This window comes from Nanorana parkeri, unplaced genomic scaffold (genome assembly GCF_000935625.1).
Source record: "Nanorana parkeri isolate BGI_ZX_2015 unplaced genomic scaffold, ASM93562v1 scaffold28, whole genome shotgun sequence".
In the NCBI taxonomy this organism is placed as follows: Eukaryota; Metazoa; Chordata; class Amphibia; order Anura; family Dicroglossidae; genus Nanorana; species Nanorana parkeri.
In genome coordinates, this window is record NW_017306296.1 from 639,900 (window position 1) to 653,674 (window position 13,775).

The following is a 13,775-nucleotide window of genomic DNA, read 5'->3' on the forward strand; positions in this document are numbered from 1 at the left end:
CGCCGCCCCCCCCCCCCCCCCCCCCCGACAGTAATCCTCTTATGTAAATGTAACCCCTTGTTAGCATTTTTACCTTTCCGGTACTAGGATATTCTGCATAGAAGACCTGTGTCAAAAGATATATCAATGCGGGAGTCCCAACTCTGGAATGTTGTGTTTCTGTCACAGGAGTCAAACATCTAATATTCTAATAACGATTTATTTGATCATGTACACACACCCTTTAAAGGAGAACTATGAGATGAGTGATTTCCACTCCCCTCATAGTGCGAGCCGACCTGTGACAATGAGACTGTCACAGGTCGGCTCAGTAGATCGGGAGGTGAGCGAACACATACCGGGTTCGCTCACCTCTCGATCCTGTCACGGCTCTCTGCCGTGACAGGGGGAAGGGCTGGATTCCCCTCTCCCCGCTCCGATCTGCCAGCGCTGACTGGCGGAACGGACGGGGGAGGGGGCAGAGCCAGCTGTCACTCACGCAGCTGGGCGGATCTCGACGTCCATGTCGGGATCCGCTCCGGCTGCGGCGTCTCAGTATACCGCGAGCTGTAGCTCGCGGTATACTGAGCTTAGAGTAACGGGAGGACGCTAGTTTGAGTCCTCCCGTTACCCGAAGGAGAACTATGGGGAAAAACACTGACCCCATAGTTCTCCTTTAAGTGTCTACAGATGTTTGGACAATCATCTCTCAATACATGTTTGATTGGATTGAGTGATTTGTCTATTGGCACCTTTGGGTACCAGATACCCACCTGGGGGGGAAAGGCGAGGTGTGTCAGCAGGGCTAGATTTTCGAATCAGTGGCTAATTATTCCTTGGGGGTTAAGCTGAAATTAGGGCAGCACCAGCAATGACAGCTCAATTGTGGACCTTGTAAGAGTTGGGAGATCATACAAACCCGATCCAACTGGAGGGAACTGAACCCAGCACTGCAAAGCAAGAGTGTGAACCGCCATTCTTCCTATTAGTAGATATTGTAATGGGCAAATGATTCTATGTAAGATTTCATCAACCATTTATCCCTAGACAGCTACTGGCAATGGCTACATTGCTGCAACGAGCCAAAATGTAAGTGATGGAAAGTAAACTTGCTGATTTGGAGCTCATTTCAGCTAGTCTTGTGATTCAGGCATCCTTACTAGACCACATAGACTTAGCTAACCAGTACAGCGTGGTCAAAAAACCTGCCCCAGCATGATGTCTGGATAACAAAGACGCAATAATGCATTTCATTGAGTCATTTTCGTGCTCTGCTATTACAGGGTTATTCCAAAAGGGTGAAGCGTGTGGGGAAGACAGGAAAAATGAACAATCTAGGACAACATAGCTAAACTGTGTAAATTCTCCAATTCAGCTCACTTTCCAGTTCAGCTATGATGTCCTATATTGTTCATTTCTCCTGCCTTCTCCAAACTCTTCTGTGAATATCCCTGATAGTGTTACACTTGGTAAAAAAACACACACACACACCCTCCCTACCTTCCGTCATGCCACCATATTCCACAGCCCACACACACTGTATGTAGAACACAAGCAGTACTTGCCAGAAATTCCTGCACCTCCTTTATTGTTGCTGTTGGCCTCTTGGCAGCCTCCCGGACCAGGTTTCTTCTTGATTGTTCATCAATATTGGAGGAACGTCCAGTTCTTGGTAATGTCATTGTGCTGTTGCAAGCTCTTTGCAGACCATGGCTTTTGCTGTAAAGGTGCCCATACGCCTTACGACCATCGCAAGACTTTTGTCTTGCGATGGTCGTAAGCTTATTAAAAGCTCGTACGATCTGCCCACCTTGGACGGGCAGATCGTACTTGTGATCATCGAAAGCCCGCCCTGCTGAGGGGCGGGCTTCCGACGATCGCAATGCTGAACGGGCAGTGTGTGCGCGCGCACACCGGCCCGTTCCGCAGTTGTTGTACGAGCAGGCTAGAAATCATACGATTCTCGGCGGGTTTTCGAGCATGCTGGTTCGACAAAAGACGTGCAACCGTACAGTAAAAACGGTAGCACGCCTTCCACACACCTTGCGATAATCGTACGATCGCGGGATTTCCCGCGATTATCGTAGGATTATCGCAAGGTGTGTGGGCACCTTAAGAGGCAACGTCAGAAAAATCCAACTGGAACAGCTGAACTTTACTGTATATGGGACTAATCAGTCACGTTCATTGATGGCAGGTGTGTACTGACCACTATAGAATATCAGTTTGAATGTGATTGGTTAATTCTGAACACAGCCACATCCCGAATTATGAGAGGTACACTTATGGCGAGGAGGATTGTGTTCCTTCTCTTTAGGCCCATTCACACCATGTCTGGATCATCTCCAGACCAGGCAAGATTGTTCCCGGACCCAAAATCCATCCTAATGTATCCCTATGCTATTTCTGGCCTCTGTATTACACCAGCGCAGTCTGTTCCAGACCAGAAAAATACTACTTGTCCTATTTTGTCTGGCCTGGAATGCACTGGAACGCATAAAAGCGCATACAAACGCACTGGAACGCACCTGTAGGACCATTTTAAGCAAGCAAAAAATTCCAAACACGGCAAAATCGCAATGCACTGCGTTGAAGATCTGGCCCAGAAAATGGTGTAAACCTGCCCTGGACAAATGCACTCAATCCAGGACACAGTCAGTCCAGTCTAGGAGCCAGTCATTTTTTAACGGAGTGTGGGTACACAATATGCTACCATAGACACCGATAACAATGGATTTAAAAATTGAGACAAAACCCAGATGTGTAGCCCATACATTTTTGTGATAACAAACTTGAATATCTGCCATAGGCACCTCCTCTTCAAGATGTCGCCCCCAATACAGCCGCGTGTTTGTATTTCTGCATTGATGTTTAGTACTTGAGTGACCAACGTGAAATGGAGATTTCTAGCAAAGTTACTTTAATTTACAATAAGAAACGTGTTTTTCTTCCCCAGAATTCACACTGGAGAAAAGCCATTTGCCTGTGAGGAGTGTGGAGCCAGATTTACCCAGAACCACATGCTCATTTATCACAAACGCTGCCACACAGGTAAGAGGTCATAAAGGTGTTGCTATGAGTCAGTGGAAGTACCTCTGTATTTTGTGGAAAGGAATGAGCTCTAAAGTATGCAAGTAGGAGAGCAGAGCACTTGTATTACTTTCTTTATCATCCATCAATAAACACAACTCACCAACTTATCAAGTCACCAAAGGTTCTAATGCCGCTTACAGGAGAAATAGACATTAGGCACAGCCCACTAGAGACTATAACCCGTCTCATCTGTGTTCCATTTGACAAGGTACTCCGCTATTTAGATCAGGCCATTTGTTTGAATGCGTGCAACAGGCGTTGGCTTCAGCGGTTTCAAACGTCCTACCACCCCTCTGCCGAAGCTGTAAATAAGCAAGGGAGGCAATAACTGAGCCAACGGATTTATTCAATCAGTTCTTGCCTCCCTTGCGTATTTAAACATTCCCATCTTTCAAAGTCACCAGCCTTCCCTTTCGAACTCTCATACAGAGCCAGCCTTCCCTTTCAGACTCCCATACAGAGCCAGCCTTCCCTTTCAGACTCTCACACAGAGCCAGCCTTCCCTTTCGGACTCTCATACAGAGCCAGCCTTCCCTTTCCCATCACCGTCCACTTCTTATAATTATGTTGTTGATTATCACTTTTCTGCTTCTTAGGGGAGAGGCCGTTTATGTGTGAAACGTGTGGGAAAAGCTTTGCCTCAAAAGAATATTTAAAACATCATAACCGTATTCACACTGGAGCCAAACCCTTCAAATGTGACATCTGTTTTCGAACATTCGCTCAGAGGAATTCTCTCTACCAGCACATTAAAGTTCACACTGGTAAGACTTCTATGTATATTGGATTATTTTTTATTTTTTTTGTCGGGAACACTGCAAAGAGAGATGGAGCTTCTTCCTTTGTTTCATTTCCTGTTCTAGAGGTTTTAGTGTATTTTGTAACGGTATTGTTAAAGAACTCCAGAAATATAATGCGTCTACCCTTGCACTGGGGCTACCTCAGCACTGTAGGGGTTAACTGTTAGTTTTTGTCTAGGGGCTGAATACAGAAGTATGTAGTCACCTGATCGTCGGGTTGTGTGGCGGTTAGTGCTCACGTCTCTCCCCCTCCGGCTGTGATATGTCCCTCGGCATCCTCACATATAATACAGGTGAATGGACTGAATTAGACGTGATGACATCAGCGGGACTTAGACCGCCAGGGCCCAGGGGAGAAGAGGCTGTGGGGACCGTTCTAACGGCAGGGCGAGATTGAGGATCAAGTGCGTATATAAATATTTTTTTTTTTTTGTTTGAGCCCCAAGAACAAAAACAGCACTTAACCCTTGCGGTGTGAGGGTAGTCCCACTGCAAGGGTTATTTCTTTTACATTCCCGGGGTTCCTCTTTAACCCTCATCTTGGACATATGTAAAGTAGTATTAAACTCTCAGACTTTGCTTCAATAATCCATATTAAACAAATAGACATTTCTCAGCAAAATACGTGGTATTTCTTTATAGTTTGCCCAAGCACTTATAGTAATCATGTTTGACAACAGCTGCTCCAACTCCTAGAGCTCAGCTTTCCTGAACTTCCTGACCAGTACAAGATAAAAAGGGACACAGCAGTCTCCAGCAATTAGAGAAGGAGGAGGGGAGTGATTTGCCTCGCTGTGTTTCTGGAGACACATACAGATTACTAGCACACACAAGGAAGCCTCCATAGGACCCTGCAAGGGAAAGGAGCCACTCTAAAACAGGATATCAGGGTCAGTGCTCAGGGCTGATTCTGCAGGAAACTACAAATTTTAAACATCAAATAGCAACATCCTTTGTAAGTGATGTAATCGACATTCGAAAAAGCGTAATTGGAGAATGGTTTAACTAATTGTCATGTTTTTCTTGTCTTCTCTGTCCCATTGGAGAGATTTTCTTTCACTTCCTTTCCTGTAGATCCTACAGGAAGTGAGAGGAAGTGTCTCCAAGGTGAGGTAAGTGGTTTCAGCTTACAGAAGCCACTGAGACCTGGAAATGGCAGTGTGTTTAATCATTTGGTTTAAAAGTATTTAGAGAAAGATATTCACAATGTGTTACATTTCCGTCCACTTATCCGCCTATAATTATTTTATTGAACAGTAAATAACAGTGTACAGGTGAAATCCCTTTGTGTCCACAAAGTGGAAGTAAACTAACCTCTGTTCCAGCAATGAGAAGCCCACAAGTTCGCTCATCAGCCCCGACATCTTCTCTTCCTGGCGTCTTCAGCCATCTTGACTGGCCGGCCTGGGACGACCACATGCACATGTGCACAGGAGTTCATGGTACCAGACTGGCCTGGGACGACCAACTTCTGCACATGTGCACAGGAGTTCATGGTACCAGACCGGCCTGGGACGACCAACTTCTGCACATGTGCACAGGAGTTCATCAGGGCACTAAGAATGTACACTGACTTTCCCATGAGCAGCCCCATGTGCCTTGTAAAGAAGTGTGCAAGCAGGCAGTGAGGACGTTGGTATTGTAAAAGGGACATAGTAGGTCTCTTCGACAATTAAAGAAAAACTTCCTACTTGCAATTTTTTGTTGTTAAAGTTCTGCTGTAAAAAGAAATGTAAGAATGATTTAGGTGTGCAATTGGCATTTCAGTCAAATGAACCGAACCAAACTGTTCCTGCTAAATTGGATCTGTGGATAGGGGCTTGGACACTGGAAGTCTAATCCAGTTGTGTGTTCATACATGCCAATGTGTGAAGAGGAGGTTGCTGACTGTGCTTTGCTCTAATGTTGTGTAATATATTCCTCTGCTTCCAGGAGAACGCCCGTATTGCTGCAATCAATGTGGAAAGCAGTTCACGCAGCTAAACGCACTACAGAGGCATAATCGCATTCACACCGGAGAGAAACCTTTTATGTGCATAGCTTGTCAGCGGACGTTCACTGATAAATCCACTCTGCGGAGACACACCTCGGTAAGGCCACTGGTTCTTCCCTGGGAAATGTGGTGATGGGAGCTTATCTCTTCTTCTAGTCCAGGGGGAATCAAAGACTATAAGATGAGGTTTGATCCCCTGTTGTCTGAGATGGTTGGGGAATCATTTGGAAGTATGTGGACATATGTGATCAGCTTCTGATGTAAATGTTCAATCTGCTTATACCTGATATCTCCGCTTAGGGTGGATGAATCCAGGTTTTATTGGATAGATCGGGAAAGGATTTTGAAAGCATGTTTGTAGTGCTCTATCCACGTTGGGGACAGTGACCCTATGTGTTTGCCTTGGTGACTGTTATGACCGAAACACAGTGATGGGAAGTACAAAGTGGTCTGGTTGTTACGGAAAAAGGTGAGGGGAAATCGTCCAATAGGAACACCTGTTCCGGTGACATTTGTCTAAGAGGGGGTTTTCCCTTACTTATGTCTTTGTAACAGGAGGTCCCATTCAGGGAGTCCCAGCCCACTTATATTTGCCTCTCCCTTCTTCCATTGCAGCTGGTACAAATTACCTGGAGCTGTTGGGTATGGGGGTTAGCTGAATCAGACCTACTACTATTTTTGTAGAATTGCTAAAATAGAAGACCTACCCCGAAAATAAGACCTAATTGTGACCATTGCCAGTGCCGGTGGTGGCATAAGGTGGAACTTGAAGAGCCGTGGGAGAGAATCAGCGGTGCCAATGCTAGAGGAAGCGAGGCGGCAGTGGAGGGAGAAGAGCCGCTGCCTAAGCCGCTGCCTCCTCTATAGCGCCGGCTCCTGTCACAGGCGGAGTGATACCACATGCACTCCGCCTGTGAGGAATCAATAGTGAAAGCGCGCTTCGCTCATTCTGGCCAGCAATTGGTTACCAAATTGCTCTTGGAAAGGTACAGCACCCGATTGTCCTGATCACTATATTTTTGTACATGAATACATGTAGACTTTTCCACATGAATAAGTGCGGATTGTTGTACATAATAAGAAATAAGACCTACCCCAAAAATAAGACCTAGTGTGTTTTTTTTTTTGAGCCAAAAAAAATATAAGACAGTGTCTTATTTTCGGGGAAACACGGTAGCTCCAGCTTCAAAAGCCTTGCAAGCAAAGTTGCTGTGCTGGATCTCTGTCATTGTGAATGGCAGAGCAGCTCTGAAGCAGCTTCAGCCAACAGTTGATCGGGTTGACTCGGGTTCTAAGTGCAAAGACACCCTTTCCAAACCCCCCCCCCAGCATTCTTGGGGGATTTATGAACTGGTGGATTGAGTTAAGGTCACCGCAGATATTAAAATCTGAACATTAAGGTCTATAATGTAGTGAATGGGCCTGATTGAATATATACTGATCAGATAGATTCAGTAGGCCCCCATATTACATCGTTTTGATAATATTGGACAGGCAGATTGTAATGTATGTATGTTGTGTTTTAGACATTACTAATGTAAGTGAGCAAGGTTGTGATATCTCTTTTCCTTAGATCCATGATAAAAACATGCCCTGGAAGTCCTTCCTTGTCGTTCTGGATCCAAAAGTTGAAGATGGGCAGAAATCAGAGCTTACTGAAGAGGACAGCGAAGATTCATCTAAACCTGCAGAAAAACTGACTTACACAGAGAATGGTCACTACCAGAACCTGACTGTCGTGCCAGGAACCGTAGACTTATTGCACGAAAACAATGCTACCTCCATCCTTAGCTGCAAGGCCGACTGCACAATTATACCTCAGGAAGTGTATATAGCAACCACGCTGAGCCACCTGACTGTCCTCCACACGCAGTCTGAATCTATGCCAGCTATGGTCAATATGGAATAATAGTTTCTGTGTGGGCAGGACTAGCTGACAGAACAATTCCAGTACCAGTCTTACCGGCTTGTGGAAGATTGTGCCATTTCTCTGCATGCAGACTGTTTCAGAAATGTCCTTTTCCATAATGAAATTTCATCAACAATAAACTTCTCTTCCATCCTTGTCATTGAATACGTGTGTCAGTACAGAATACGAAAGAAAATGTATTAAGTCAGATTAATGACGAGTGGTTTCTGATTGGCTGATATTGGGTTTTGCACATCATTGCTCAGCATTTAAGAGAGTCATATTGAAAGCTGAGCTTTAGCACAATGAGCTGAAACTCTGCTCTCTCACACTATAGAATTAGGTTTTTTTTTAATAATGGCAGCAAGTACCTTTTATTTTGCTATAAAAATATGCCTCCTGTCTTCGTCTACCTCTGTTAAAGATCTGGGCTGGAGGGAGGCTGTAGATATTGCAACTGTAACTGGCCACCCGTGGGCTACAAGTTCCAACAAGCATTGGTGCAACATTCTACACAACGCATTAGGGAGCACCATAGGGTGTCCAACTGTTTCACAATACAGGGCCTTGCTTCTTTGGCATACTAGTGGAGTGGATCTTACACAGGTTTACCAGCACACAGGAGGCCAGTGGGTCGTCCTATGGGATTGGAGGAATGGGGCTTGTGCACTCTTACACTGTGGGGACAATACACCTTTCTATATACTGTAAATTATAATGAACTATGATATATTGGGTTTCAGTGCACTCTCCAGCACTAGAAACTAGTGTGAATAGTACACTATGTGACCAAACGTTTGTGGGCATCTGACCAGTACTCCTACTTTTGGTCATATAGAGTATGTGAATGTAGATAAGATCACTCGCACTCCAGATTAATTTTCAGTCAATGTTTATTGACCTCTCATCGTGTCAGATTGTCAAGCAATGTGCTCGTCAATGTGACAAGATGAGACGTCAATAAACATTGGCTGAAAATAAATCTGGAGTGCGAGTGACCTTTTCTACATTCATTTATTGATTCACAGGGGCATCCGTAGTCACTCTTTGCACCCACCCAACTCCAAAGGGTTTTTTATTCCGTCAGGAGTGCGATGGGTTCCGTTTCAATATAGTGTGTGTGGACACCTGACCAACTTATAGAGTTTAGGTCTTTCCAGTGAAGGGTATTCTTAATGCTGCAGCATACAAAGCCATTTTGTTGCAGAAAGCCAGCTCTATAAAGACATAGGGGTCTATTCACAAAAGGGTGAGGAGTTTGGAGAGGGCAGGAGAAGTGAACAATCTAGGACAACATAGCTGATTTGGAAACATTCTCCAATTCAGCTCAATTTCCAGTTCAGCTATGTTGTCCCAGATTGCTGCCTTCTCCAGACTCTTCACCCTTTTGTGAATAGACCCCATAGTTTGATGAGGTTGGTGTGGAGGAACTCGTGTGTCCTGATCTAACCCTATTGAAAACATTTGCCATGAATTGGGATGCTGATTGCAAGCTGCACCTTCTCATCGAACATCAGTATGTGACCCCACCAGGCCCGTCTTTAATATTGATCGGACCCTGGGCAAACATTTTCTCGGGGCCCCCCACCAAGAAAAAAAAAATGACAACATGATTGTATATCTCCCTGAAAATCTCACTCCATTTCTGTTCTGTCCTTCAATATATGTGAATAACATGATTGATAGAATTACAATGCATGATAGTAGAAAGCCATGATTAGACATAATTAACCTGAACAACCTCCCTCTCCTGAAGAATATATACCACATCCATTACAGCGCCCCTAAGCGCAAAACGTTGAGAGAAAACTAGGCTCCTCCTCTGTTAAACCTTCAAAAACGCTGTATCATGTCAAATTACAAACAATCATGTCTCTGTTAAGTCTGATTATCTAATCATGTTAATTATGTCTAATCATGGCTTTCTACTATCATGCATTGTAATTCTATCAATCATGTTATTCACATATATATGAAGGTATATGAAGGACAGAACAGAAATGGAGTGAGATTTTCAGGGAGATATCCAAGTTGTATATCTCCTTTATATTTCTCCCTTTTTATTTTCTCACCTACCTGCCTTAGTCAGTACTCGCCTCGTGCCAGTCTGCCTCTTTCCGGATGTCCTGGACGTGAGTGAGGCACCCGTCCGCACAGCCTCACGTCCTCCAGGGAAGCCCGTGACATGTCATGCTATGCGGGTGGGGGCCGTGGGGAGGAGCTACCTTTAGGATGCAATCGTGCAGATCGCATAGGACAATACGTTATGGCATTGCCGTATGATACCACCAGCTATAGAGGACTACAAATCTCAGCAATACATTGTACAGCATTGCAGAATAATACCACCAGCTATAGAGGACTATAAATCTCAGCAATACACTGTACAGCATTGCAGAATGGCATTGGCTATAGAGAACTACAATTCCAAGCAATACATTACACAACAATGCAGAATACCATCAGCTATAGAGGACTATAAATCCCAGCAATAATGACTACCAACAGCTATAGAGAACTACAATTCCAAGCAATACATTACACAACAATGCAGAATACCATCAGCTATAGAGGACTATAAATCCCAGCAATAATGACTACCAACAGCTATAGAGAACTACAATATTACATATTACAGCAATGCAGAATAATATGAAGCTACATACTCTGTTGCTCTGGGTTCTCCACCTGATGTCTCCAGGGTCTCAGGAGGGTTGTGCGGGCTCTCACCAGGGGTCCAGAGAGTTTCACGGGTGCGTGTGGGTGCAGTAGAGGCGGCTCCCTAACTAGGCTCTGAGGTGGCCAATGCGGACTGTCTGGTGGTCAGTGCGGGATCTGTGGGGGCTCCCTAATAATCAGTGGTGAGTCAATAAGTACTATCCTTGTCGCACTCCTTACCGATTTGTCCCTTGTAGTGGGGGGTGCTCGCAGTGACCGCGGATGGCGCCGCGAATGTCAGCAAAAATGTAGAAATGTCACCAGCACACCAATCCTTTTAAGATAGCAAAAGCTTCATTTATTGAAGTTTCTTGTCATATGACCAAACAAGCGCTTTCGGGACCGTGCAGGGTCCCTTCATCAGGCTTTAGCATTGCACTAGGCCCTGTGCCAGTTCTGCTTCAGGGGTTCTTAGTGTCCTATCCTGGCCACCGTCCTCTTCCCCAGTAGTGGAATCGATTGTCTTTATTGGGTATGGGAGGCCATCATTTGGGTCTGGTAACTAATGGAACCATCACCCCAGTCCCTTTCTAGAGGGACCCTCATGACTTGCATGGTCAACAGGGACCAGTATCTGCTGATCCCTGCCCCACTTAGGGGTCCATTTAAAAACAATTCACAGAGCCATTGGCCCTGTGAATCCCTTTGAATGTTTGTTCTGTGCGTGCATGCACTAATCAAATGTTCTTGTATATTTTCGTCATATGTCAAATGTATTTTCTAATGTCAGCTTGTAATACAACATTATGCCCACTAGATGGAGCGGAGAAGCATAGCATTTCCTATGCTCATGAAGTTATAAAAACACATTTTTAGTATAGTATGGGAAGGCTAGAACCCATGACAGATTTTGTTTATTGTTTTTTTCCCCATTGGAGATTTACCTTCATTTCCTGTACAGGTGACAATATTAAAAGACAGAAAGTGAAGGAAAGTCTCCCCAATGAAGCCTCAGACAGCAATAAAAAAAACTCTACAAAGGTTACTTATAATTTTTCATCACTCTAAATTTAAAAAAATGGTATAGGCTGAATTTAGGCTGAAATTTCTCTTCTAAAGGTATCCTATGACTGTGAAATTAACTTGGCATGCAGTGGTTTGATCTGCCGGCCCCTACATCCTGTGTGACCTGTGCAGCGGGAAACCAAGTATCTACAAAGAAGCTGAAGATTCTTTTGGTGGCAGTTTTTGCATTATTACAGATGGCAGGAGAGGGGAGTATTTAAGCGTTTGGCACTTGTGGCGCAGTCCCATTGATTTCATTGGGCGCATTTGGCAAGCAACACCACCTGCCTCACACAACATGCTGTAAAAAATATTTGCCGCAAAGCGCCGTAGCCATGTATACCACCCCAAGCAGCCGCTATGTAAAACTCTAGGTGGGTGGTTGGGGATTAAAAGCACAAATCAACGGATTAAATATACTGCCTGTGTGAATTAATTCTTAGAGCAAACTACAGGTGAATAATTAGAATATCGTGCAAAAGTAATTGCAGTAAGTGCTGCAAAAGGGGCCCAAACCAAGTACTGAGTACATATGCATGCTTGTACTTTTCAGAGGTCCGATATTGTTCTATGTACAATCCTTGTTTTATTGATTGCATGTAATAATCTACTTTTTTGAGGTTGTGGATTTGGGGTTCTTGGGGTTTTCATGAGCTGTAAGCCATAATCATCACAATTATGACAAATCACGGCTTGAATTATCTTGCTTTGCATGTAATGAGTCTATCTCATATATTAGTTTCACCTTTTGAGTTGCATTAGTGAAATAAATGAACTTTGCACGATATTCTAATTATTCGAGTTTCACCTGTATATAGGGGAAGGAGACATCCCAGACATTCCCCCGTATACACGCACCAATAAGAATTAATGTGAAAAAATGGTTAAGTTGTTGTTTTTCCACTTATTTTCCTATATACTGACCTTTTCAAAATAATGATTAGAGCTTGGAGAAGAGGTTTAGCGTACAGTTGGCCCTCTGGTCAGGGTTATTTACAAAAGAGTTAGGAGAAGGCAGGAGAAGGGAACAATCTAGGACAACATAGCTGAACTGGAAAGTGAGCTGAATTGGAGAATTTTTCCAAATCAGCTATTTTGTCCTAGATTGTTCACTTCTCCTGCCTTCTCCAAACTCTTCACCCTTTTGGAATAACCCTGTTAGTAAATCATTCTTTTTTTTTATAGAGGTCTATAGATCAGACCAGAGGAACAGCTGAGGAGGAAAGAGGGAAGAGGGACTTGGTTGCAAAAGTAAAGGACTCTTGGGAGCTATGAAGGATTTTAATGTTCATAGTCTAGAGCCGTAACAGTGTTGTACTAAATGTAACATATTACCAATTATTATTAGGTAGGTGTTAGGTAGTCCTGCAGTGTTGGAAATAGAATGCAATGCTTATAAATTCCCCTTCACACTCAAACAGCTCTGTAGATAGATGGCCAGAGACACGAGGAATACATTTTATTCAGAATAAAGCTGACACTGTGACTAACCGAGATGGCAGTGTACCCACTCATCACACTTTGTCTTACAATGAAGTGGGCAAATGTATTCTGATATAGACCTTTCATGTGCACTTCTGACAAATTAACGATAACTTCAGCAATCCTTGCTGCTTTAAGCCCACTGATGACAAACAAGGAAGACTCAATCTGTAAAGAAGAGCAGAAAAAGGAGATGAACAGCCTTCATGTATTAAAGCCAATAACCTTTAAAGTGATATTAAAGTCAAAATGTTTTAAGCTATTTCAAATGCTGATGAAATCACTTGCAATGGATGCTGCTCCTTGATGTTTACGAGTTTTAGCTTCCTGAAAAATCAGCTGGTCCCCTGAGCACTGGTCCTGATGTCCTGTTTTAGGGTGGATCCTTTTCCCTGCAGGGTCCTATGGAGCCACTCTTGTGTATGCTAGTAAGCTGTGTGTGTCTCCACAAAGTAGAAGGACAGCTGCTGGAGACTGCTCTGTCCCTTGTACTGAACAGGAGGTTCAGAGAAGCCAAGTTGAGAGAGTTGGACTGTAAGTGCTTGGGCAAAAATGTATACTTTGTTGGGCAATGTATATATATTTTATCTGTATTCATCATTCAAAAAAAAAGTTTTAGAGTTTAATACTACTTGAATAAAGAAAAAGCAATACTGCACTCACATTTATTCTGACGTGAAAGTGGCTGTAGAGAGCCAAGGAGAAGATAGTATCTTACAGCCCTCTGTGGCCAGCAGCAGGGCTGCCTGTAAGAAGAAGGCTCTCTAAATGTGAAGGTGGAGGACCCACCAAGTGT

At 43.9% G+C, this 13,775-nt stretch overlaps 1 protein-coding gene across 2 annotated transcripts in view; it reads left to right on the plus strand.

Annotated features, from left to right (window-relative positions):
- The window catches only part of GZF1 (GDNF inducible zinc finger protein 1), a 12,947-nt gene extending 5,026 nt beyond the window's left edge, over positions 1-7,921 (plus strand). For both annotated transcript variants that reach the window (XM_018566615.1, XM_018566622.1), the window contains exons 3-6: positions 2,936-3,030; positions 3,669-3,836; positions 5,805-5,962; positions 7,439-7,921. In XM_018566615.1, the coding sequence (XP_018422117.1) occupies positions 2,936-3,030; positions 3,669-3,836; positions 5,805-5,962; positions 7,439-7,774 (757 nt within the window). In that variant the 3' untranslated portion in view covers positions 7,775-7,921. The remainder of the gene's footprint in view (positions 1-2,935; positions 3,031-3,668; positions 3,837-5,804; positions 5,963-7,438) is intronic.
- Positions 7,922-13,775: the final 5,854 nt, after the last annotated feature.